This window comes from Neocloeon triangulifer, unplaced genomic scaffold (assembly GCF_031216515.1).
Source record: "Neocloeon triangulifer isolate White Clay Creek 2 clone unplaced genomic scaffold, ASM3121651v1 ptg000012l, whole genome shotgun sequence".
NCBI classification, from domain to species: Eukaryota; Metazoa; Arthropoda; class Insecta; order Ephemeroptera; family Baetidae; genus Neocloeon; species Neocloeon triangulifer.
Window position 1 is genome coordinate 1,929,683 of NW_026775554.1, and position 22,219 is coordinate 1,951,901.

Consider the following 22,219-nt stretch of genomic DNA (forward strand, 5'->3'; position numbering starts at 1 on the left):
TCAATAAGGTCGCCGGGGAAACATACATTAAAAGAGTTTTCTAAAACTGCTGTCAATTAACTAAGGTAAAATTTTCAAATTTTCTAATGTTTAAAGGACAAAATTTTGATATTTCAGCCAAGTGATTTGCCTAGTCTAACGAATTTATGTATATAAAATATAAATAAATAAAATAGTACTTCCAAAAACTTAATTTGAACAATTTAGACCTGGATTAAAAAAAAGGATAAAAAAAAATTGACTGCAAAATTTTAAGGTTTCCAAACGACAGCGGAATAATTTTGTGTGTGTATGAAATTGGAAAAGTTCTTCAATTTCTTTCCGAATGTTATAAATTTTCTAAAAATCTTTCCAATCTTTTAATAATTTTTTTTATCAGGAACAAAGGAACTGAACTAAAAGATTGACTTCCTTTAATTTGACAGTTCCTTTAAGTGGAAGAAAACGGTTCCTCTGTGGTTGATGGAAGTAAAAAGTAACGAGGCTAATTACATTCGGAACGTTTCGGTTATCGGTGGTGGGCGCGCGCGTCGAGTTTAATTGTCAATAATAACGCGCGCGCGGTATCAGAGCAGCGGAAGTGGCGCCGAGTCGCTCGCTGATGACAGGGAAATGAAGGCCCTTATCTGCACGACTCGCCGTTCCGACGCTGCATCGCACCAATTTTTCACAACCCGCGGAAAAGGAAAATGATCATTGACAAAAAATTTAAACGCTCTGCAAACAAAAATGCTGCTCAAAAAGAGAGACGAGACAGATATGCAAATTGCGCGAATTAAAAATTAATAAAAACACGTCACAACAACAACAGAGTAGAATTTCTTTTAAATTTGTTTCACGGTTGGCAAAATTTTGGAATTAATTTTCCAATTGTTTTGGAAAATCGAAAGTTGAATTGAATTTGCTATTTAAAACATTAATTTTTTCAGATTTATTTTATTTGATTAATTTTTTCACTAATTTATAATATGTGAAACTAACATTGTTTTAGCTTCTTTGTTTTTTATTTTTATGATTATTTTCTAATACGGATAGAATACTTTTCGACTTTGCTGAAAAAAGAATATAATCTGATTATAGAAATAGATTATTACCAAAAAATTTATAAGTTTCAATGTTATTTTTCGCTATAAAAAAATAAAATTAACTATTTTTAAATATACTATATTTTTCCTACCCCTAATTAAAAGATTTTCCGATTCAATTCAATATTTGAAGAATTAATCGAGCACCAAATTGGCTTAGAAGGAAAGTCTGTGTTGAAAGAGATCGCGCGTCGCGATTCGCTGTATCAGATGCGAATCGACGGGGAAAATTGTCGGCAGCGACACGGAAGATTTTAATTAACTGCGCGTGGATAATAATGACGTTACTTTCTGTCTCTCTTTGTGTTCGGCGCACAAAAAGGGATGTCATCCGCCGCACCCCCCGCACCGGAGGAATCGCGAGGGATGCACCCGTGGGAACAAACGGAGCTAGGGGCGCGCATTATTGTGCACTCGACACGCTGCCTGATTTTATTTGCACTCTCTCGAAATAATAATAATGCACCAGCGAATCGATTCGCGACGCAAAACCCTCCGCACCAAGTATAACTGCAGTTTCATTTACTGCTGTGGGAAAATTTTCTCTTTAACAACTATATAAAAAGATGCAAAAAATGGACCAGAGATATGAAATGAAGTCGTTTCTCGTCACATTTCAAAATTAATAATGCACAAAAAAAACATGATTTCAATAAAATTTATGGTAATGAGTTTTTAGCATTAGAGAGTTATTAAATTTGGTCACAAGTACCGAATTTCAAGGAAAAATGTTGAAACAAGATGTCAGCATAAAAAAAAAAAATCAAATTTAAGTCTCTTTTAAATACATTTGAACATTTTTTTCCATCAAATTTGTGTAACATTCAAAGGATTTAAATTTATTCGCTTTTTATGTTGCATTGGCAGAGGTGAGGCTAAATCAGGGCTATTTTATTTCTTATTTTTATTTATCGCCGCGTATGTTCATTGTTTTGCGCGATAAGAAGGTGCACATGGCTTTCTTCGGTTTTTCCTTTCAAATATTCGAAGTACGCCGCGGAATTTCTTTAGCGATCATATGTATTTAAAAATTAGCCAGGAGAGGAAGTTTATGTTGGAATGGACGCTGAGGTGCTTTACTCGGTGCCGCGACGCTCGGTTGCCAAAGAAACTCAAACCTCAAGCGACGAAGGGGTGGCCACGATCAAGTTGCCCATAAGGGTGAAAAAGAAGAAAAGGAAATGGTCGACGGCCACCCTGGCTGTCTCCTTCGCGCTCACTTTTGTCTTTGTTGTTCTCAGCGCCGGCCTGCTCCTCTACATCGACCTCACCAGCAAAGTGAAATCAAATTTTAGTTAGAAATTTCTTTTAAAAATCATTATATTATTCCCGATCGAATTTTTATTAATTAAAAGCCAAAATCGTGATAGAAAAATTACATTCACTACTTTATAAGGGTTTAAAACGGAGGGTTTAACTTACCCCACCAAAATCATTTGATCTGTCAAAATTAATGCCCAGAAGCTTTACTCGAATAATAACTTCAAGAACTTTCTTGTTTGTTACGTGTTTCGCCAATAAAAGATATAAACATATGAAGTTTGCAGTTGTTAGAGGAATTAAAAAAAACTTCATTGATGAAAATTAAATACTGTAAATAATATCATTTCAAATGTTCTATGGACAGGAAAAGATGGAGAAGGTTTGTCTTTAACCTGTTCAAAGTTCAAGTTAATTAATCAGAATTTCCTGAATTTAGAACGAAGTGAGGATCGAGGCATACCAGGAGCAAATCGGGGCGAAAATAGAGTCGGCCAATGAGCGGATTCAACAGGTTTGAACCAATTTTAATGCTTTAAAACTAAATTTAGCAAGGAATTTAATGAAAAGCAAGTTTGTATTTCAAAAGGTTAAGTTTTTAATAAAAGAAAAACGGCGTGTAATATTATTTTTATTGCACTTCTAATCGCTGATTACATTACATAGCTTAACACTGAAATCTCCAGAATTTCTTTACAGTTTTTTTCTACATATTTTTTTTAAATAATTTATTAATTCATGTTTAAAATATGCAATTCATTGTTTTATGTAAAAATTGGCATAGCTAATGACCAATTTGCTTTCAAGTAACTAATAATACTTAATTTCTTTTTCTATGATTGAGCAGCTGGAATATCTGGCCGATTTTGTAGAGCGTTACCATCGCGACCAAGTGAGCATTATTTATTTTTGTCAGATTTGACGAATCTTTAATTGACGAATTTCTCTTTTTGAATAACCAGATCTCCAAATACCAATTTCCAGTCAACTGCACCGTCGCACGTGAGTTTTTAGGCAAATTGAAAATTTGACGTGAACCAAAAACCTGTTCAAAATCAATTGAGTGTCAATAATTTTTGCAGGTTCATACTCTGCAAATTTGACGCTGTTGTCCAATGGGAAAAAATATTACTTTTCTAATCCAACTTCTGTGAGTATTTCCCATCTTTGCTTTTTTGCCCCTCAAAATCGCGATTTTTTGGCAGGCTTCTTGGACTTTAGCCAACGAAAAGTGCAAAGGGATGGGCCTTCACATGGCTACCCTCAGGAATTTCGCCGACCTGAACGCGACCAACGCTGAAGCAAAGAAAAGGGAAACCAGTAAGAAAAAAAACAGGGAAATTCGAAAATTGAATCTTAATTACTTCAACTATAATTCTTTTTAAATCCAACTTTCCTTTTACAAATTCCCAACCTTTTGCACCTTTCCATTTTTAACTTGCAAAGTAAAATTTTATCCAAATTTCACCCTTAAGCGTTTTTTATTTGAAACCCACCATAATTATTTTAACTTAATTTTTTTTTTTAAAGCTGGAACCATGAATTCCTTATTGGTGATTATAACATTTGTTTGAATGAAATTTTGCTTTCCTTGAAAATTAACAATGAAATTTTCGCTTGTGATAATTATGTCTTTAAAATTGTGTCTTTCCTTCAGAGTGCAATTGGTGGTTGTCGGCGAGGGAGGACGGAGAGGTCGTGCGTTGGCACGACGGCACAGCGTTGGACGCAAGCAACACCATGTGGACGGCAGACGCCAAGAAAAAGAACTGCGTCTACTTCTGGTCTGGCGACTCCCGTCAGTTGAACGGCTTCGACTGCTCTAATAATTTCTATTTCATCTGCGAGCTGCCCACAGCATGTTACTGACCCGCCATTTTTCAGTCCAATTCACTTAACATTCGTATCTTGTTGATTCAATAATACTTTAATATGTCATGAAAAAACCTTTTATCAATTTTATTCAAGCTTTCAAATTATCCTTGAAGCTTGAATAGAACAAAACTTAGTCAACCGAGGCTCACTGCGGCGGATGGGGTCTTTTTGGCCTCGGAAGTTTTAGCAAAATTTTTGCTAGTGGTGGTGCCGTTTTGTCCAACAATTTCAGTTTTTTTTCCAAATAAATGTTTTCAACAATTTGTATGTTAAACAATGTGATGTAACAATTTGGACAAATAAACAACAATAATATAATAATCATTAATTTCATGTCGTTGTTTCTTCACCCCAATGTTTACATTCATCCTTTGTCCTTTTAAGAAATATATTTTTTTAATTATTTTCTTTTTCTAGCACAATTGAATGAAATTATAAAGGAGATCAAACATTTATTGACTCATTCATTGTCCCCCTTTTTTTAAATAGTAGTTATTTTGATTAATATTTTATCAAGCGTTTTTTTATTTTTGCGTAATTAATAAAACTGAACTTTTCTTAACTAAATTGGAACTTACGTTGAAATAATATGTACTGACTTTGGAATAATAAAAAGTTGTAAAAGTTGACTTGAAAAATTCTTTAACACGAACTTGTTAACATTTAAATTTTACGTGTTTAAAAGTCACCGATTTGAGGCTCACTTGGGTGATTTAATTAATTGTATCACGCTTTGCTTTACAGTTTGATAAAGTTTGTCGTTTTAATTTGTGATAAGGGTGTACCAGTTTGCATGTTGATTTGAAATCAATTTTAACAGTAAAGCTGAGCGCTATAATTTATTTCTAACGCTAATCTGGTAAAACCCAACAGAAGTGCAGTGTTGAATTCCCACTTTTCAACAATAATTCTGAGCCATAAAAAGAGGGAGGCGATTTTTTCTTTTTTCTAGTCAAAACAATAATTGTTGAGCCCAATTCTAATAATTTCATAAAATTCATGGTTTCCTTCATAACAAAGTTTTCAAAGCAATATTTTTGCATAAAACATTTACATGATGCGGAAGTTTGTTAAAGATCCTGCTCCAATTAAGACGTTCATTTGCAATTGGAATTTGTAAGATTAGACGAATTTATTAATTTATGACGTAAACTTGCAATTTAGAATGAGTGCTCAAAAGTGGCAGATTTGATTATTTTTTAAAACGCTGTGCTCTAGGATTTGATAAACTTTGTCGCTGTGTTTCATGATAAGAGTGATTGTGTCCTGGTATATTTATTGATTGGTAATCAAATTCAATCGATACTTATGAGCTTGAATTTTATTCCTGGTCTTGGGAAAAGCCGACGGAAGGGAGCGGCGTTCAGAGGCAGTTTAAAAGCGCGGCCGTTTTTTTCCTGGACTCGCTTTGGACCAAATCACGAACATGGAAGCAGAGGTCATTTACGATGACGTCATGCCCGGTCCGTCCAACGCCGAGGACCGTGACGAAGGGAAGGTCACGATCAGGTTGCCCACGAGGGTGAAAAAGAAAAGGGAGAGGAAACAACAGGGGTGTTCGACCGCAGCCCTGACGGTGGCTTTCGCCCTCAGCATCGTCTTTGCTATTTTCAGCACCAGTTTGCTCAACCACTTCCTCCTTTCAACCAAGGTTAGCTAATCAAATTTAAATTTCGCATTTACATATTAAAATATAGAATCCGCTTTATGAGTTAAAAAAATTCAATTTTTAGTAGCGTTAGCTATTTTTCACCTTTTTAATATTTTTTTATTGAACTTTGCGCTGGGAATTAGTGTTTTATTGTGGAATTGAGATTATAAATGTCCAATGAAAATGGAGTAATTACAGATGTGCAATGGACAGGAGAAGATTTCTGCGTTCATAGCTGAAGCAATGCAAATGCAGTTTTTCAATTTAAGTGGTCAGGTGAGAAACTGACTCAATATTTTATTTCTTTCAAAATGAATTAAAATTTCTGCCTTGGATTCAGAATGAAGCGCTGTATAATGAAATGCAGGATAAAATCAACTCAGCTAACAAGCGCCTTGAACAGGTTTGTATACCACTTATTAAAAATTTTTAACAAAACGAATAAGAAATAAATAATATTTATTATCTGTAGTATGTAAAAAGTTCTGGGTATGAAACTGACTCAATATTTTATTTCTTTCAAAACGAATTAAAATTTCTGCTGTGGATTCAGAATCAAGCTCTGGATAATGAAATGCAGGATAAAATCAACTCGGCTAACAAGCGCCTTGAACAGGTTTGTATAATATGCCACTTATTAAAATTTGTTAACAAAACGAATAAGGAATAAATAATATTTATTATCTGTAGTATGTAAAAAGTTCTGGGTATGAATATACAATGACATAGTATTAGTGCAAAAGTTAAAAAAAACGTATGAATATAATTGAAGCATAATAAAAAGGAACAAAGATTACCCTGCATATTTCATGATTTTCTTTAACTTTAATCAAAAGTACAAGTATGAATAAGAGATTTTCTCTCAACGGGTTCATTTTTCTGTAATTTAAATTACACTTAACACTTACAAAAAAAATAAAAAAAATATATTATTTTTAATTTTCTTTTATAAAAATGTTTGCTTTATAAATCTAATTTGTGTCAATATGATGAAAATTTCAAAAATTTGCAGCATGCCTATTTCTTTTGCAGAACCTATAAAAAAAATTGCATCAGGCCAATGAAGTTTTGGTTGGATACAAATTAGACACTTTGATAATAGTAAAAATTTCAAGATTGAAAGTATTTAAAAACATTTTGTGTTTGAAATATGTGGAAAGCGTTAGTGCTAGGATTAATTAATGGTATTTACTTTATTCTATGTGATGAAAACAAATGTGGACGAACAGCTGGAATTTGTGGCCAGAGTTTTAGTTCACAACCATCACCTGAATGTAAGAATTTTTTATGCATAAATCTTTGAAATCTCATTAAATTTCTTATTTCCAATCCAGATCTCCGAATTCCTGACTCCAATAAATTGCACCCTCGCACGTAAGTATCAGGAAGCATTTAAAATAAAATGAAAATTTTCGGCAAAAATTATTTACATAAGATTAATCTAAAACAATTCCAGGTTCCCATTCAGCTAATTTAGCGCGGTTGTCCAACGGCAAGAAATACTACTTTTCTAATCCTTATACAGTAATTTTTACTTTCTTTGCTTGCATTTTTATCTGAAATCGCAAATTTTTCTCTGCAGTGTAACTGGACTGAGGCCAACGAGAGGTGCAAGAGGATGGGTCTGCACCTGGCCACCCTCAAGGATGAAGCCGACCTGAACGCGACCTGGACAGAAGCAAAGAAAAGGGAGACAGAAGCAAAGAAATGGGCTTTTGGTAAGAAATAAAGGGTACTTTGAACTGAATCTGAATTTGCAGATTCAATTCTTATTTTGAGACGACCTTCTGAAAATCAATCTAATTTTAGGGGACTGGAATTTGTCTGCAAAGAATTACGGAACCGGAGAAAAATCCGACTATCGGTGGCACGACGGGTCAGAGCTGCCACAAAACAGCACCTTGTGGAGGGACGATGCTAACAAAATTAAGAGCTGCGCTTATTTCTACACTGGAAACACTGTAAAATTGAGTGGAGGGACTTGCAGTCTTAAGAAGTATTTTATTTGTGAGCTGCCAAGCATATGTTACTGAGCAGCCATTTGTTTCTTCAAGTTAGCTCTTCAGAGATAAAGGTCATGTAATCGCAAAATATTATTTAAAAACCAAAAATATCTATCAAAATATTGCGCTATGTACATATTTGTTAAATTTTAAATTTATTATTATGTATTGTTTTAAGTTTCTGTATAGGTTCTTGAAGTTGTTGTTGTGGAACCTTTTGGCACTCGAGGTGGTCATATTTGTTGAAATAAAATCCGGCTTCCTCGGTGGAGATCAAGGTCCGCTCGTCAGAAAATTTCGATTGTTGTCGAGCTCTCTGATTGGGTACAACTTTTCTTGTACCCAATCAGAGAGCTCAAACAACAATCAAATCATTTTTCATTGTTGCTGATGCGCGGACCTTGGTGGAGATGAGCAACTTTATTGTTTCTGCATGGTACAGAAAATCCCTGCTCTACTAGTTTCGGTTGCGGGTTGCAACCCTAATTCATGAGCTGTTAACAATGAAATAAGCTGACATTTAACCAATTTTAATTACATTTTGAAAAATTAACATACAAATTATATTCAAAAAAAATTTAAAAAATTAAATTACAATATTTTTCTCCTTAATTTTAAAATACAAAATATTTGAATTAATTTAATTTTAAGAAAAAAATTTCCAAGCAAATTCAACAAAACACAAAATTGTGAAATGTGTGAAAAAGTGCGTACCTCTTTTCTCGTCGGAAGACGAAACGAAACTGATCAGCCGTGACGAGTGCGAACGACGCGCGCGCCGGGTGCAATAAAACCAATAATGCACCATCAATGAACACGCCGCCGCCACCAACGCGCGCGCCCAGGTATAACCTCCGAACGCGAAAATAAAACATGCAAGCCAGGTAGAAATTTCACCCTCCTCCCCCTGAATAATAAAGCAAACCATTCCATTTTTAAATCCCCAAATCAGTTTCGTTTCGTCTTCGGACTAGAAAAGAGGTAAGCACTTTTTCACACATTTCACACAATTTTGTGTTTTGTTGAATTTGCTTGGAAATTTTATTCTTAAAATTAAATTAATTCAAATATTTTGTATTTTAAAATCAAGGAGAAAAATATTGTAATTTAATTTTTAAAATTTTTTTTGAATATAATTTGCATGTTAATTTTTCAAAAAGTAATTAAAATTGGTTAAATGTCAGCTTATTTCATTGTTAACAGCTCATGAATTAGGGTTGCAACCCGCAACCGAAACTAGTAGAGCAGGGATTTTCTGTACCATGCAGAAACAATAAAGTTGCTCATCTCCACCGAGGAAGCCGGATTTTATTTCAACATGTATTGTTTTATTTTTACAAATCAAGTCGAGGAGAAGGACAAAAATATTCATCATTATTTAAGAACTATTATAGGATGAACAATTACACATATCTTTGTTATGCTTTTATCTGCTTTATGATAACTTATTTTTGCATTTTAATATACTTATATAATGTTTTAAAAGAATAAAATCCTGCTTGGAATTCAATCATGTAACGTTAAACTCATATATGTCATGACAGCCGTTGCAAGACCAAATAATTTGTATGTTTGAGTTCAGGAATGAATTACTTTAAATTATCATTTGATAAATGTTTGCTTCTTGAAACTGTTATAAAAGAGGATTCATTAAAAACAATTTAAAATGAAACGCCCTACAAAGAATATTATCCATATTATCAAACGTTATAATTAAAGTTTAAAATAATTATTTCATTCCTTCATTTTCTATCTTATTTTAACTCTTGTAGCTCTTTGAACGATACAAGATTTTTTTAAATGTCGGAAAAAAATTGTATGTAAAAAAATGGTTCCATTTAAACTATTTCTTTTTAATTTGCATTCCTGATTTTTGTATTATTAAAATGGATATTTCACAAAACCAATTTCATTTCATTTCCTCCAAACAAGTCGCATCGGTGTAGTATGAGCTTTATTTAAAAATCTCAAAAATCTATTAGAAAGTGTGAAATTGATTTTTTAATTAACTGTCAAAAGTAAACCTTAATTTGAAATAAAACTAAAATGGAATCGGGCAAAGAGACTTGTTTTGTTTCGCTTATGAAAAAGGCGCCCTTGTTGAAATTCCCGGCGTCGCGAGACTATAACATAGGGAGCGAGTGTGAAAATCAAAGTGGAGAAATGATTAAGCATCGACGGGCGTGCGCAGCCATTTTTGGCCATTATCGTGTGCGAGTTTCTTTACGAGCTGGCGGGCGGGCGGGCGGGCGCATTAAGAGCAAAGTGTGCGTTTCGCGCAAAAAGATGGACGACGTGCAAAGAAAGATATACCCCCTGCCAGGGATAAGGGCTAACAATGCACGCACGCAGGGGTGAGTGGAGCATCTCTCGTGGCAAGTGCACAATCGGAGGCCGCGGTCGCCATGACAACCGCAGGAAGTCGCCGAAGGAGCCGAAAATGCTTCCATCCTCGTCCCCCGCGCGCAAGAAAAAGAGGTGAAAATTGACGCGCTTTGATTTATGCTCGCCTGCAGTTTTCATTGTTATTTTACATAATAAATGCAGCTTTCTCCTCTCTGACGGACGAAGTAATTGATCAATTTAATTTTTCCCAGGAAGTTTCATTTTAAAGCCTTTCAATTGTTAAAGATATAAAAATTAAACCTTTCCATATTTTCTTCAAATTTATCATTTTCCCTTTCTTTAAGTTTGCCAACCACTACAATTTTTACGTATTATGTCTTAAGATTTTATCTGCAAAAATAAAAATTAAAAAATTAAAAAATAATCCATTTTTAATTTGACAAATTCCAAATATTTTGAAAATTAAAATTTGCAATAATTGAACATGTCAGCAAAATTCTTAATATAAAAGTTTCTATTTTGAACTCTCTCATCTTTTCTGGATTGAATTATGATAAAAAAGGTATTTTGAGTAAAAATTTTGAAACTGACATTGTTGATGTTGCCAGATTTGTGTTACGTCAAAATTCCAAAACTTATTTAAATTTCTCACTAATAACATCAGTTTTTTTACGTTTTTAAGTATCCTTCAAACCTGAAATATTCAGCAACTTTTATATATAAAAAAAAATACATATTTTGATGGCACACAATTTTTACTTGATATGATTGAAGCAATTGAAAGTTTTTAAAAATAATAATATTTTTCCGATCATTAAGCGATTCTGAGCGCGATTTTGAAGGAAAAACCGAATTGGCGCGGCTCTGTGTCATTATAACGCGTGATTGGTGGCGGGAAAAGCTGAAAGCGGCGTTTTAATGATTTTCGCGAGCGCAAAACAGGAAGCGCCGGCGGCGGCTCCTCGTTTTTTTTCCAATCCCCTTCTCTCCTAGCTCTTTTGCTCTCTCGTCGCGCGATGGAAAATAAAAATTATACATTCTCGTCGGCTACAAATCATTACGAAAGCGGTCTTAATTAACACGCGCAGCAAAAAAATTACACGCGTTCAGCTTTAGCGCTTTTTCGAAATTCTCATTAGCGCGCGCACATTGTTCTTTTTTTATGGGGAAAAAAATAGCGCGGGGGATTTTTTCCTCTTGTGTGTTACGCCACTTAAGTGCGCACGCCGAGCAAACACTAAAAAAGAACGATTGTTCCGAGCTAATTAAAACAAAACCAGATTACGTACGCTTTTTTTCCACTCTTCCGAGAAAAAAAAACGGGATTGTGTTTTTTTTGCGTTCATTGTCGAGCAAATCGAGAGGGAAAAACACTTGAGAGTTTCACATAAAAGAGTAGAAAATTATTCGTTTTGTGTACGATTAAAGAAACTCGTCAATTCATATGTTATAATTCCCATTATTTCCACTAACATTGAAATAAAATTACTCTAGTATTTTATTTACTCACCAGAATGTCTTCTAGTTTTGATAAAACTTCCCAACACGCGTTGCTTCGTCCAGATTTGGACACTTTTGAAATTTTGTAAGGAATCACAAGACAACAACCTTCTTGTTTACAATCCGCAAATGACTGCCGATCAAACACGTGGGTCAAAAGTCTGCCCCTCAAGAGAGTGGAGTGTTTACAAAGGAGTTTGGAAACGATCACCTCGATTGATGGAAATTTGGTAATAAAAATTGGAAAATGACATCATCAGTCACTTTCATTAAATTAAACAATTTAGTTTTTGCAGTAAATATCAAAATTGGAACAAGAAATTCGACGAAACTATCGATGTGTGGCGAATCCTTGATTAACCCCGCAGAAGGTTCCAGCTGATTTTGCGTTTCGAATCAGGTCGAATGTAAACAAAACGTGGAAGGTGAATTGTGAATTAGTTTTCGTTGGTGATTCGATTCGTGATAATTTGTGTGGTTTATGTGAAGTGTTGTGTTTTGAAATGAAGAGAGAATGAAGTCAATGAAGGTAAGTACATAAATCTGATTAACAAATTGTTCAAGACGAAATTAAATTTAACAATAATCATAATAATTAATGTTTTTCCTTTCTTTTCATTTCAGAAGTTTATCCAAGGCGTTCATGATCGAATAGCAGATCGACAACAGTCAACAAGGTAAAGTACTTCTTTCTTAAATGTTTTAAAGAGACTCTTCAGCAAATATCGTTAATTATTGTTTTTCTGGAATCCGAAATGATATTGCAAAGGTTTAAGGGTGAAATCGCAATCGTAGGGGTTGAAACAGGGCTAATGACATATTCCCGCCAAGAAAATTGAAAGTTCTTCTAAAGATCTATTGAAGTACTTGATTATTTCGAAGCATTCTACGATTTTGTCCTTCAAATTCGTGTTTTTGGCGGGAAAACTTGAATATCCAATGAACCATGTCAAAACTGAGTCTGCGTAATCTCGTAGGACTGGATTTCAGTAAAAAAATTGTATTTCTGCAGATTCAAGATGAAAAGCATTTTTTAAGTAGACTTTTATTTAGTCACTTTTGCTTCAAAGTGAATTAAATATCTTCCGGGGTGGAAATTGTTAAGATTTTTTTGTCTGAAAAACAAAAATTTGGACTGACCTGAGTGAGTCCTCTTGTGTTCGTCGTCGTGGAGGCGCGCGTGTCCGTCGCGTGCGAAGGAGGAGAGGGGGGCGGCGAGGTCGCCGAACAGGTAGTTGGCGGCGGCGCCGTTGACCGGGGGGACGACGGCGGCGCCGATTGCGGCGCCGACGGGGCTCTGCAGGGCGGCCTTGGCCTTTTCGACAGACTGCTTGAGCTGCTCGAAGGTGGAAGTGGTGCCGGGCAGGCCGAAGCGGTACGCGGCGCACCCTGACGCCCAGTCGGCGCCGCCCGGCGCCGACGCCACGCCGCCGCCCATCGAACCGCACTCGGCCTCCGTCTTTATGTTGAGCTGCGCCGCCGCCGCCGCCGACGCCACGCGCTTCAGGTCCAGCGCGCTCTGGTACGAACAAGAACTTTCGTACATGCTCAGCATTTCTCCTGCGAAAGTAAAAAAAATTTCACAAATTACAATTAAAATTTAATTTTTCTCTCACAAGTCAATCCAAGCAAAAAATAAATTCGTGATAAATCAATATATATTATGTAATAAAATTTAATTTTTTTTGCATTTATAAATTTTCCTCTCTTAAAAACTGACAGATATAAGGAAGTAAAAATTAAATTTCGCCCTATTTTTCAATTAAGGAAAGTAGTCGGTTTTACTGGAAAAATTTAAGTTTTGTAAACAAGTTGGTTTTTGGCTCAAAATGTAGTTTGTGTTTCTAATCTTATTTGAAAAACTGCAAATATGTTGTAAGTTTTCAACGTTTGAAGCCTAAATACAAGAAAAGTGTTATGTTGAGGGTTGTTTTTATTAAAATTTTTAATTTTGCCAGAAAAAATTCATATTTACAAAAAGCATAAGTAGAGTCAATAAGACTTAATTTAAGGCAAAAAGAAAGTATTTGTACCTTATTTAAACAAAAAATTAACCTCGCAGAGACAATTTTTCATGATAATTTCGAATTAAACTTAGTTTCAGATAAGTAGGTTGTTAAAGGATTTAATTTTTATCGCATTAGAGAATTTTAAACTGAAATTTTCATAAATAAATTAGCCAATTTGATATCTCCAGAACAATTCATATCGAAAGGGAAGAGAAAGGTACAAATAAATAGTTTTTCTCTTCTGAATTTTTACTTACAAAATGAACTGATATTGAAAGCTTCCCAATTTTTTTTTAATCGTTATTAAATCCAGTAAAAATTTTTGAAACAAATTTTATCAGAAAATCTTTCGTATTGCAATTAAACGCGTGTTTTATTGCTCCGAGTTTATAAATTGTAATTTGGCCGATTGGCGCGAATTTTATTTCAGCACTCTGGTTTAATTGATTTAATAAATCTCGAGCCGTAAACGCGCGTCAGTGAGCGATAAAACGGGCAGGCCCATTTCGGACTATCTCTCTCTTTTGGTGCGCTTCCGTGTGCTGACCTTGCGATAAAGCGTGAAATACTGCTGGCCCTGGGTCAAATGTGGGCGCGGAAGTGGAAAAATGCGGAGAAACTGCCGCGATCGCAATCTGCGGCGCACTTCATTCCGAATGAAAATTATATCTCGAAAAGCCATAAAGCGAATTTTCATTTGGCAATTCTGCAGCCCCGTTATTAGCGAGCGCGACGGAAATGTTTTTTATTGACTCTCAAATGCCGACAAAACAAATTACCCGCAATTATTGTTATGCACATCCAATTGGTGCCATTTAAGGTAAAAACTTTAAATTTGTTTGTAATAAAAAATAAGGCAAAAATTAAAAAAAAAAAACAGCCTTGATTTCAAAGAAAAAATCCGAGTATTTGCTAAAAAATCTTCAATTATAATTTTTTTTTTTTTTAATATTTCCTTTTATTTTCAAGAAAAAAAGGCACCATTTAAAGTCATTTTTAGTAAAAGATGTGGAAAATCAGCTTTTGTGACGAGTTATTCTCTAATACCGGAAATTTTAATTGATTTTACTTGAAATCTTAAAATCAAATTTTTTAAGTGTGATGGAAATTTTATCAACAACTATTTTTAGCAGTTAAAATTTAAGTAAAATAAAATTCTGCTAGAATTATTAACAATTTATTAACAAAGAAGGCCTGAAGATATTCCGGAAGTGCAACAAAGGCAAAAAGAAAAGATTAATTTGAATCAAAATTACGTAAACTGCCAAGATCGTTTGTCAGATAATATACTTCGGAGCGAGAATTAAACTAGTGAAAAAGACGTTTCTTTGACCGTCAGTAAATTTATTAAAGGAGTTGATATAAAATATTCGCAGTGCGTAAAAGTGGACGTAAAAGAGCAGAAGAAATTCCGGCGGTCGTAAAATTATATTGTTTGTTGCGACTCGGGCGTGCTATGCAAATAAAGCGGACATGCGACCTTGGCCGCCGGTCGACGGACACGCATACTAATCATCAGGTTGGACAAACACTCCACGTCACTCACAAAAATCAACAAAACCGAGAGGAGAGGGTGGGATTTGGCGCCTGCAGGAATCGAAAGTAGGCAACCCGCTCGGTTCCCACGCTGAACAAAAAGCATAACTTTTCACTTGAAAAGAAAAAAAAGTAAGACGAAAAATACAAAATAGAAGAATGGCTCGAAATGGATTTGGTCATTTTGTGGTCATTTTTGCTTCAGTCTAAGAAAAAGATAATGAAAATTCTATACAGATTTGATCTTGACAAATCAACCAACTTAATGAATAAATGAAAAGAACCTAAAACAATCAACGTTCTTATAGCGTTTCTTTGGTATTGAATCTTTAGAGAGAGGATTTTTTTTTTATTTTGCTGCTTTATTCAAAAGATTAAAACCCCACTGGATTTTTAAAAAGAGTCTCCTTTTTCCAAGGAAGCCGACCTTTAAGTCGAAAATAAGTATTAAATAAAGATTTATAAATTAATATTTACCAAATAATCATTATTTAATAGTTTGAAAAAGTATTATAAATTTCATTTTTGCACTAATTTTGGCACTCATATTCAAATAAATCCAGGCAATGTGATACTTTTAAGTTATATGTAAATTATAAAAATGGGAAAAATTGTATCAAAACTTCAGTCACTGACGACAAACAATGATAACATTTAAAATTCATTTAAAAATTGCTTATATTTCCAATAGTAAATAATGCATAAGGTCTTCTTCTCAAATATTTTTAATCATCATAATATAACAATAATTTCCTGAATTACCGTAGAGAGTGAAGAAAAATCAAATCAAAGACAGCTCTTTTATCTTTTTTATTATAATCAAAGTAAAAATTTGTCAACATTTCCGACGATTGTGGACAAAAGCAAGTATTTATGAAAATAGTGGATGGATTAAGAAAGGAAACGGAGCGAGATTGATTTTGATTTGTCTCACCTTGGTCGCTGAGTGAATGGTCGGTCCTGTTGCTGTTGGCGGCAGCGAAAAAGAGTGCGGATTTCCTCGGCTTCCTTCCTGACTTCTGCGTGCGTCCTCGCGCGTCCGTCGAGCGGCGACCACACGGCGGAAGAGAGCGTCCGACACGGAGGAGTGGGCGTCGAGAGAGACAACAGGCCTTACGTCAATCACCGAAGAGACTCGCTCGGAAGTCGGTTTGGCCCGCGGCCGCGGCCGCGAAAACGAACGCAGCCAATAAGCAGAAATGACGAATTAACGCGGCGCCTCGCGAGCGAATAGGGGTGCTGGCGAGGGTGGCGCACGGACGCTTTTCGCGTGCGCCGCCCTCCGCCATATCCGACGACCCCATTGGGCACGTGGGCGGCCCCCTGCCGTCCGGCCCCGGCGCATGCCCCGCCGGAAAACGCCACGGAAAATCAACACTTGGCGCCGCCGAGATTATCGCTTTTCCTCCCTCATTTTCCTCCTTCTTCTTCCTCCTCCGCGCGGTCTCATCCCCTTTCTTTTCACGCCGAAACTTGCTCCTTAACTATATATGCCATGCATTTTTCAAAAATTGCGTTTGATTCGGATTAGAAAACCTATTGTGTTAATTTTAATCAAATCTTTTATTGTTAAAAATTTTGAGTACATTTATCAGTGCAACTCAAACAAAAGCGGTCTTCATTTGAAAATTTCTAATGTGAATTTTGACAAATTTTGAAATCAATTAATTATTAATTAAGGAGTAGCTGCTGCTATAAAAACTGCCCAATTGATTTTGATGGTAATTTTCTATGCATTGTAAATTTCAATTCGACCGCCGGAGATGTGAGAAGAAAAATTGAAATCAATTGGAGAACCGAATTTTGGAGAATTATCATTGTTTCTTTTAGAAATTTCCAAAAATAAGTTATTCTCAAAATTTATCTGATGAAAATTTATATAAATTTCGTCAAATCAAGCTATTATCATTAAAATCAAGTCAACAAAATGAAACAATTCAAACATCAAAATTGACATTGATCTTATGGGAAATGGTGAAAATGAGTAAATATTTTCAGTTCCTCGTTAATTTCACTTTTTATTAGGTAATTCATCGATGTAAATAATTTGTAAATTATATGCAGACAGTTTTAAATTTCATTCCTTTGGAAAAATTCTTTTACATAATTCAAGACAAAAACATTTCTTGTTTACTATAGATTGAGCCAAATTGCATGATAAGTTATCATTTATTCGATTTATTCACTTCAAATTCACCCAATGTATCAAATTTTTCCCCTGTTTTTAACACTTAAAAAATTTAAGGCGTACAATTAAAAAAACGGGTTTTTAATAACCCTTATTGAAATGCAAAACAATAAACAGGAAATTGAGAGATAAGATCTGAATATCGTCCGGAGGGACGAATCATAAAAAAATTGCCATTAAACAGGGCTGCTGCTGTCAGGGGGTTGGTAATTAAGGGCCGATATAAAATTTCAATCGCGCACGCGAAAGAGAGCGTTTCGATTTACGAGAGCTGCAGCAGAATTGCAAATCGCGTCATAAATATGTATGAATATGCAAATGCGTTATTAACGGGCGCGATGCTTATCTTGCGTTGTAATATGTAGCACAAGGATTCTGTATCATGGTGTGTGTTATTATACGCGAGTGAATAAATAATTTAGTGATGTTCACAACTCATGCAATACAACCTCAAGAGTACATGACCGGATGAACAACAAGAGAAAGAAAAAACGTAATAAAATAGAAAGAGAGAGAGAGAGAGGATTTATTTCGGAGCTGAGAGACTCGCCGCGCGCGCATTAGCATAGTAATATCTTGGCAAACTTCAAGTCTCGTAACGCCCAATGGCCGCAATTTGCACAAAAAGAAGGGAAAAAGCAGGGTGGAAAAGTATTCCGAAGAGTCAACAATCTCCGTGAACTTTGCAATCATTATATGTTATGAACCAAAAGAATAGGTTGAAGTTTTTAATTATTTCAAAAGGAGAATTAAGCGGTTCATTTAAATTTTTGATAAAAATGAACTTCAATGAAAATTTCCTCGTACAGTTTGGATGACTTTAAAAGTAAAAAATGTCCCAAACATTTCCTCTGAAACCAGATTTTCACTTTTATAGTGTTTAATTTTTAACTTAATTGATAAATTGTAATACCTGAAAATTAAATAAAAAACGAACTCTTCTTTAAAAATGATTTCAATCTTTGAAATCAAGACGTGCCTGGAAAATTAATATTCATCAGTTTTGATGCTTTAAAAGTAAGAAAACGTTGAAAGTTTTTACTTTATGTTAGGAACATTGATTTACTAGAATTTAAATTATCAGGTCCATGATTAGGAACAAAGAAATATTCGATTCACATTTTGAGAACAAATATATTCATTTAAATTTGGTTTCAAAATCATAGGGATATCATCGGAAATGAGTGGAAATTTCTTTTCTTTGTCTCTCATAAAAAAATTTGGTTCGTTTTGATTTGCTTTTAAGAGGGAGCAATTGGGTGGCGCAGGTGTGAACGACGGGTCGTTTTTTTAATCAAGCAAATCGGCGGCATCGCGTGTCCCGCGCCTTTTAGCTCCTTCTTTTTGTGTGATTTGCGGCGGGTCGGTGGCACCATCGCAGCTAGGGGTGGCACCGCGCCCAGCACACTGGCGGCGGCGGCGGCCATCGCTGAAAAGAAACTTAATCTAGGATATCCTGAGCACTGGATATTGGCATAATTTCCCTATAAAAGCCTCCTTCCTCCGCTCTCCTTTTATGTTCCGGCTTTATTTTCCTTATTTGCGCGCAAACAGTACATTCGCGGAAAACGTAAATATTGTGGCGCTCTTTATTTTATACAAATGCACAAGAGAACAACCGAGTTGGTATATAAAAAAAACACACACACACACACACACACTTCTTGCAGGCGGAATTGAGGTTGCTGGAAACCGTCCAGGCCTGTTAGCACGAGATGAGAGAACAAATTTAACAACAGCGTTTATATAATGCGATTGTGAAACTTGATAAAACTCTTTTGCAACTTTTTGCATAACAAGAAAATATAACCGATTATTTTAATTTATTCCTGTAATTTTTCTCAGGAAAATCAGGATTTCATAATTTAACACCTAAAAGAAATTTTTATTAATTCACTATGATTCATTTTTAATTTTTTATAGATTTTAACAAAGAACATCAACACTAAGAAAAATTTCGTGGTAGAATTTCACGATCGAGGGTTGATTCATGGTGATTTGAATTTAAAATTTTTGATTTTCTGAAACAATAAACAACTCACAAAAACCCATCGAGGAAAAGCCGATTTTATATTCAAATCAACACTAAGAAAAATGTTAACTGAACCGTTTTTGTATAAAGAGTAATTTAAATTTTGAAGTCAAAATACTTATCTATTATATTTTTCAGACTTCATTGGTGGTAATAAAAATTTAATTTGGTGAAATATTTTTAAATTTTGGTCTAGAAATTTTTTAGAAACAAATTGTTCTAGAAAATTCTCATAAGAAACAAAATTTCGGTTCTTAATCCCGCAATTAAATTGTTCAAATTTAATGAAAATAAAAAGAAAATTCAAAATTATTCAGGTCGTTTTGTTTTAACTCCTTAATATCTAAAATTTCTTCATTTTCTCTCGTTGTTTGCTTCCAAAATTTTACCATTCTCTTTCATTTTTGAATAAATTTCCTATATCTGACCGAATTGAACGTTTTTTAAAAGATTTATTCATTCGCTGAATTTTCCCCTCTCTCTTTCAATTGAAATCCTCTGCTTGTTGGCATTGATCGCGGAGAGACGTGAGGAGCTTGATGGACGTTGGCCCTCTTCCGGGGGCTGCGATAAAAAATCACTTTGGCTGTCACGAGCGAGCCATGGCGCGAGGGATGCGCTTTTGACCGAATTTTAATTGGCCCCCTGCTTCTCACTAATGTTGGCGCGCACGCCACACACTGTGTTGTGTATGTTTTGCGAGCAGTGATTCCAGTAAATTAGCTTTGTAACCGATCCATCCATCCATCCACCCCCGGAGGGAGCCTCCCCTTTCCTCGGCTTTCTTGTGCGCGCCGATAAATGCGAGGGAGTACATAAATTGTGCGAGAGCCCCCCAGCCGTATTCTCTTCGACGGCGCACACACGTTCGCTGCTGTTAAATTGAGCGAAAATGATAACTTATTCCGCGTCGAAGATTCGCGCTAAAAGAATTGCTGGCTTGCGAGAAAGAGGCGAGTGAAAAATCGCCCTTCGCCCCAGCCCGAGGGGCGACGCACGGTCTGCACATCCAAACAAAAACAAACCTATTTTGCCATGATCGGAGAAAAAAAACACGCGTCCGTTTGAGAGAGCTGATTTCATTTCCTGAGAAATCCGCACGAATTTCAAGTAAAAATGATTTAATTAAAGATTATGAAGGTAGAGAGTTAATGTTTATTTTAATTTTATTATATACAAACTTATTAAACAAATCAATTAGTTCACCCCAAAGCATAACCCTATAAATTATTATAATAAACACCAATAATTGCAAAAAACATAAATTATAAAAAGCTTATTAATTATTATTTAATTATTGACATTCATTTACTACTTAGTAGTAACTACTATAACTATTTTTTTAAATAAAAATTTTAAAAAAAAGTAAGTAAAATTTTCAAAACAAAAAAACTCATTTGATAAATTTTAATAATACTATAATTTATAAATTAATGCAGTAATTTTTAAATAAATATGAATAACCTCTTTAGTACTTTTATAATCAATCTTATAATTATAAAATATTAATAACCAGAATCTTTTATTGTTTTAGCTGAAATTATTATTTCAATTGAAATTATTTGGATGTGAAAAAACAGCACAATCCAATTTTGATTAGAAACTCGAATAAAAATCTCTCTATTGTAGCTTTAATATTCTGTGCGTTATTCTCTTTTAGATATTTATCAGCCTCCCCACGTCTGATTAATTTAGAAATATTAATATGAAATCACTTTGGATTGTGCGATTGTTGTTGTGTTGATCACCTGCCCTCTCTGTTGTGTGTGTTGATCGCGGTCTGGAGATTAAGCGCCTCTTCTCGCCACATGTCGCCGCTGTAAACAGTTCAAGAGCGGCTCGGCTTTTCCGACCGCGCGTGTTTACAATAATTGGCCACTTGACGTTTGCAGTCGAGCTTATCCTTCCTTTCTTTCTTTGTGTTGTGCAGGAAAATACTTGCTTCCCGTTGCACTTCTACTTTGATTCATAATAACTCTCTCTCTCTGCTTTTCTCTTTTTTAATAACCCTCTCGATCAGACGAATTCTATATTTTACTCTCCGCGCCCGTCGATCGCAACTTCACCTGCTCATACCAGCTTTTTCGATGCAGCTGCCGAGATTCATGATCAGCGCTAATGAGCTCAACTGGAGGTGCCAACTGCTCCTGCAAACCTTGACTCATCACTTTACTTTTGATTTGACTCAAATGAGACGCGCCGAAATTGACGAGTGTCCGAATCTGTTTGATTAATTTGGTATGAAATTTTGAGGCGAATGCGCGGAGAAGAGCTGGAAATCAATTGGGATGACGTGCGGCCGCTCTCGCCGCAGGAAACCCAACGCTTCCGAGCAAAGTTCCGCTCCTTGTTGCGAGCCAGAGTCAATATTGCAGCCGTGACCCCGCCAATGTGTCCGCCTTAAACACACTCTCTCAAATAACTCTATTTTCCTCAAACATTCGAACGGATATTTTGATATTAAAATATTAGATATAGGCAATTAAATTAAGTTTATTACCGCATTTCTTTCCGTTTGAATTTTCAATACAAAAATTTACTTTAATTAAAATAAATAATTGGCAAAACACAAATATGTTGTAAACTGAAGGTAAATTTAAGCTGTTTTTAAATGAATTGCAAAGAAAATATAACTCTTATTACCAAGAAACTTAAAATGAGAGCTGAAAAGGTTTCAATTTCAGGTATAACAAAAATCACTGCTTTTTAAGTTTACAAAAAGACGTTATTTATT

General features: G+C 35.0%; 2 protein-coding genes and 1 long non-coding RNA gene across 6 annotated transcripts in view; 2 read left to right on the top strand and 1 right to left on the bottom strand.

Annotated features, from left to right (window-relative positions):
* LOC132197796 (transcriptional regulator ERG homolog) overlaps positions 1–16,320 on the bottom strand; it is a 70,975-nt gene extending 54,655 nt beyond the window's left edge. For all 4 annotated transcript variants that reach the window (XM_059621348.1, XM_059621349.1, XM_059621346.1 and 1 more), the window contains exons 1-2: positions 16,200–16,320; positions 12,861–13,280 (exon numbers count right to left, since the gene is read on the bottom strand). In XM_059621348.1, coding sequence (XP_059477331.1) covers positions 12,861–13,275 — 415 coding nt within the window. In that variant the 5' untranslated portion in view covers positions 13,276–13,280; positions 16,200–16,320. The remainder of the gene's footprint in view (positions 1–12,860; positions 13,281–16,199) is intronic.
* On the top strand, positions 5,580–9,609 carry LOC132197802 (uncharacterized). The gene is made up of 9 exons (XM_059621360.1): positions 5,580–5,871; positions 6,070–6,147; positions 6,212–6,274; positions 6,425–6,487; positions 7,101–7,145; positions 7,206–7,245; positions 7,328–7,395; positions 7,454–7,589; positions 7,681–9,609. Exons 1-9 carry the CDS (start codon positions 5,647–5,649, stop codon positions 7,902–7,904), a joined length of 942 nt encoding a protein of 313 aa, XP_059477343.1. The 5' UTR covers positions 5,580–5,646; the 3' UTR covers positions 7,905–9,609.
* LOC132197807 (uncharacterized) overlaps positions 12,109–22,219 on the top strand; it is a 29,153-nt gene continuing 19,042 nt past the window's right edge. The window contains exons 1-2 of the long non-coding RNA XR_009441904.1: positions 12,109–12,249; positions 12,345–12,397. This is a non-coding gene — a long non-coding RNA (uncharacterized LOC132197807). The remainder of the gene's footprint in view (positions 12,250–12,344; positions 12,398–22,219) is intronic.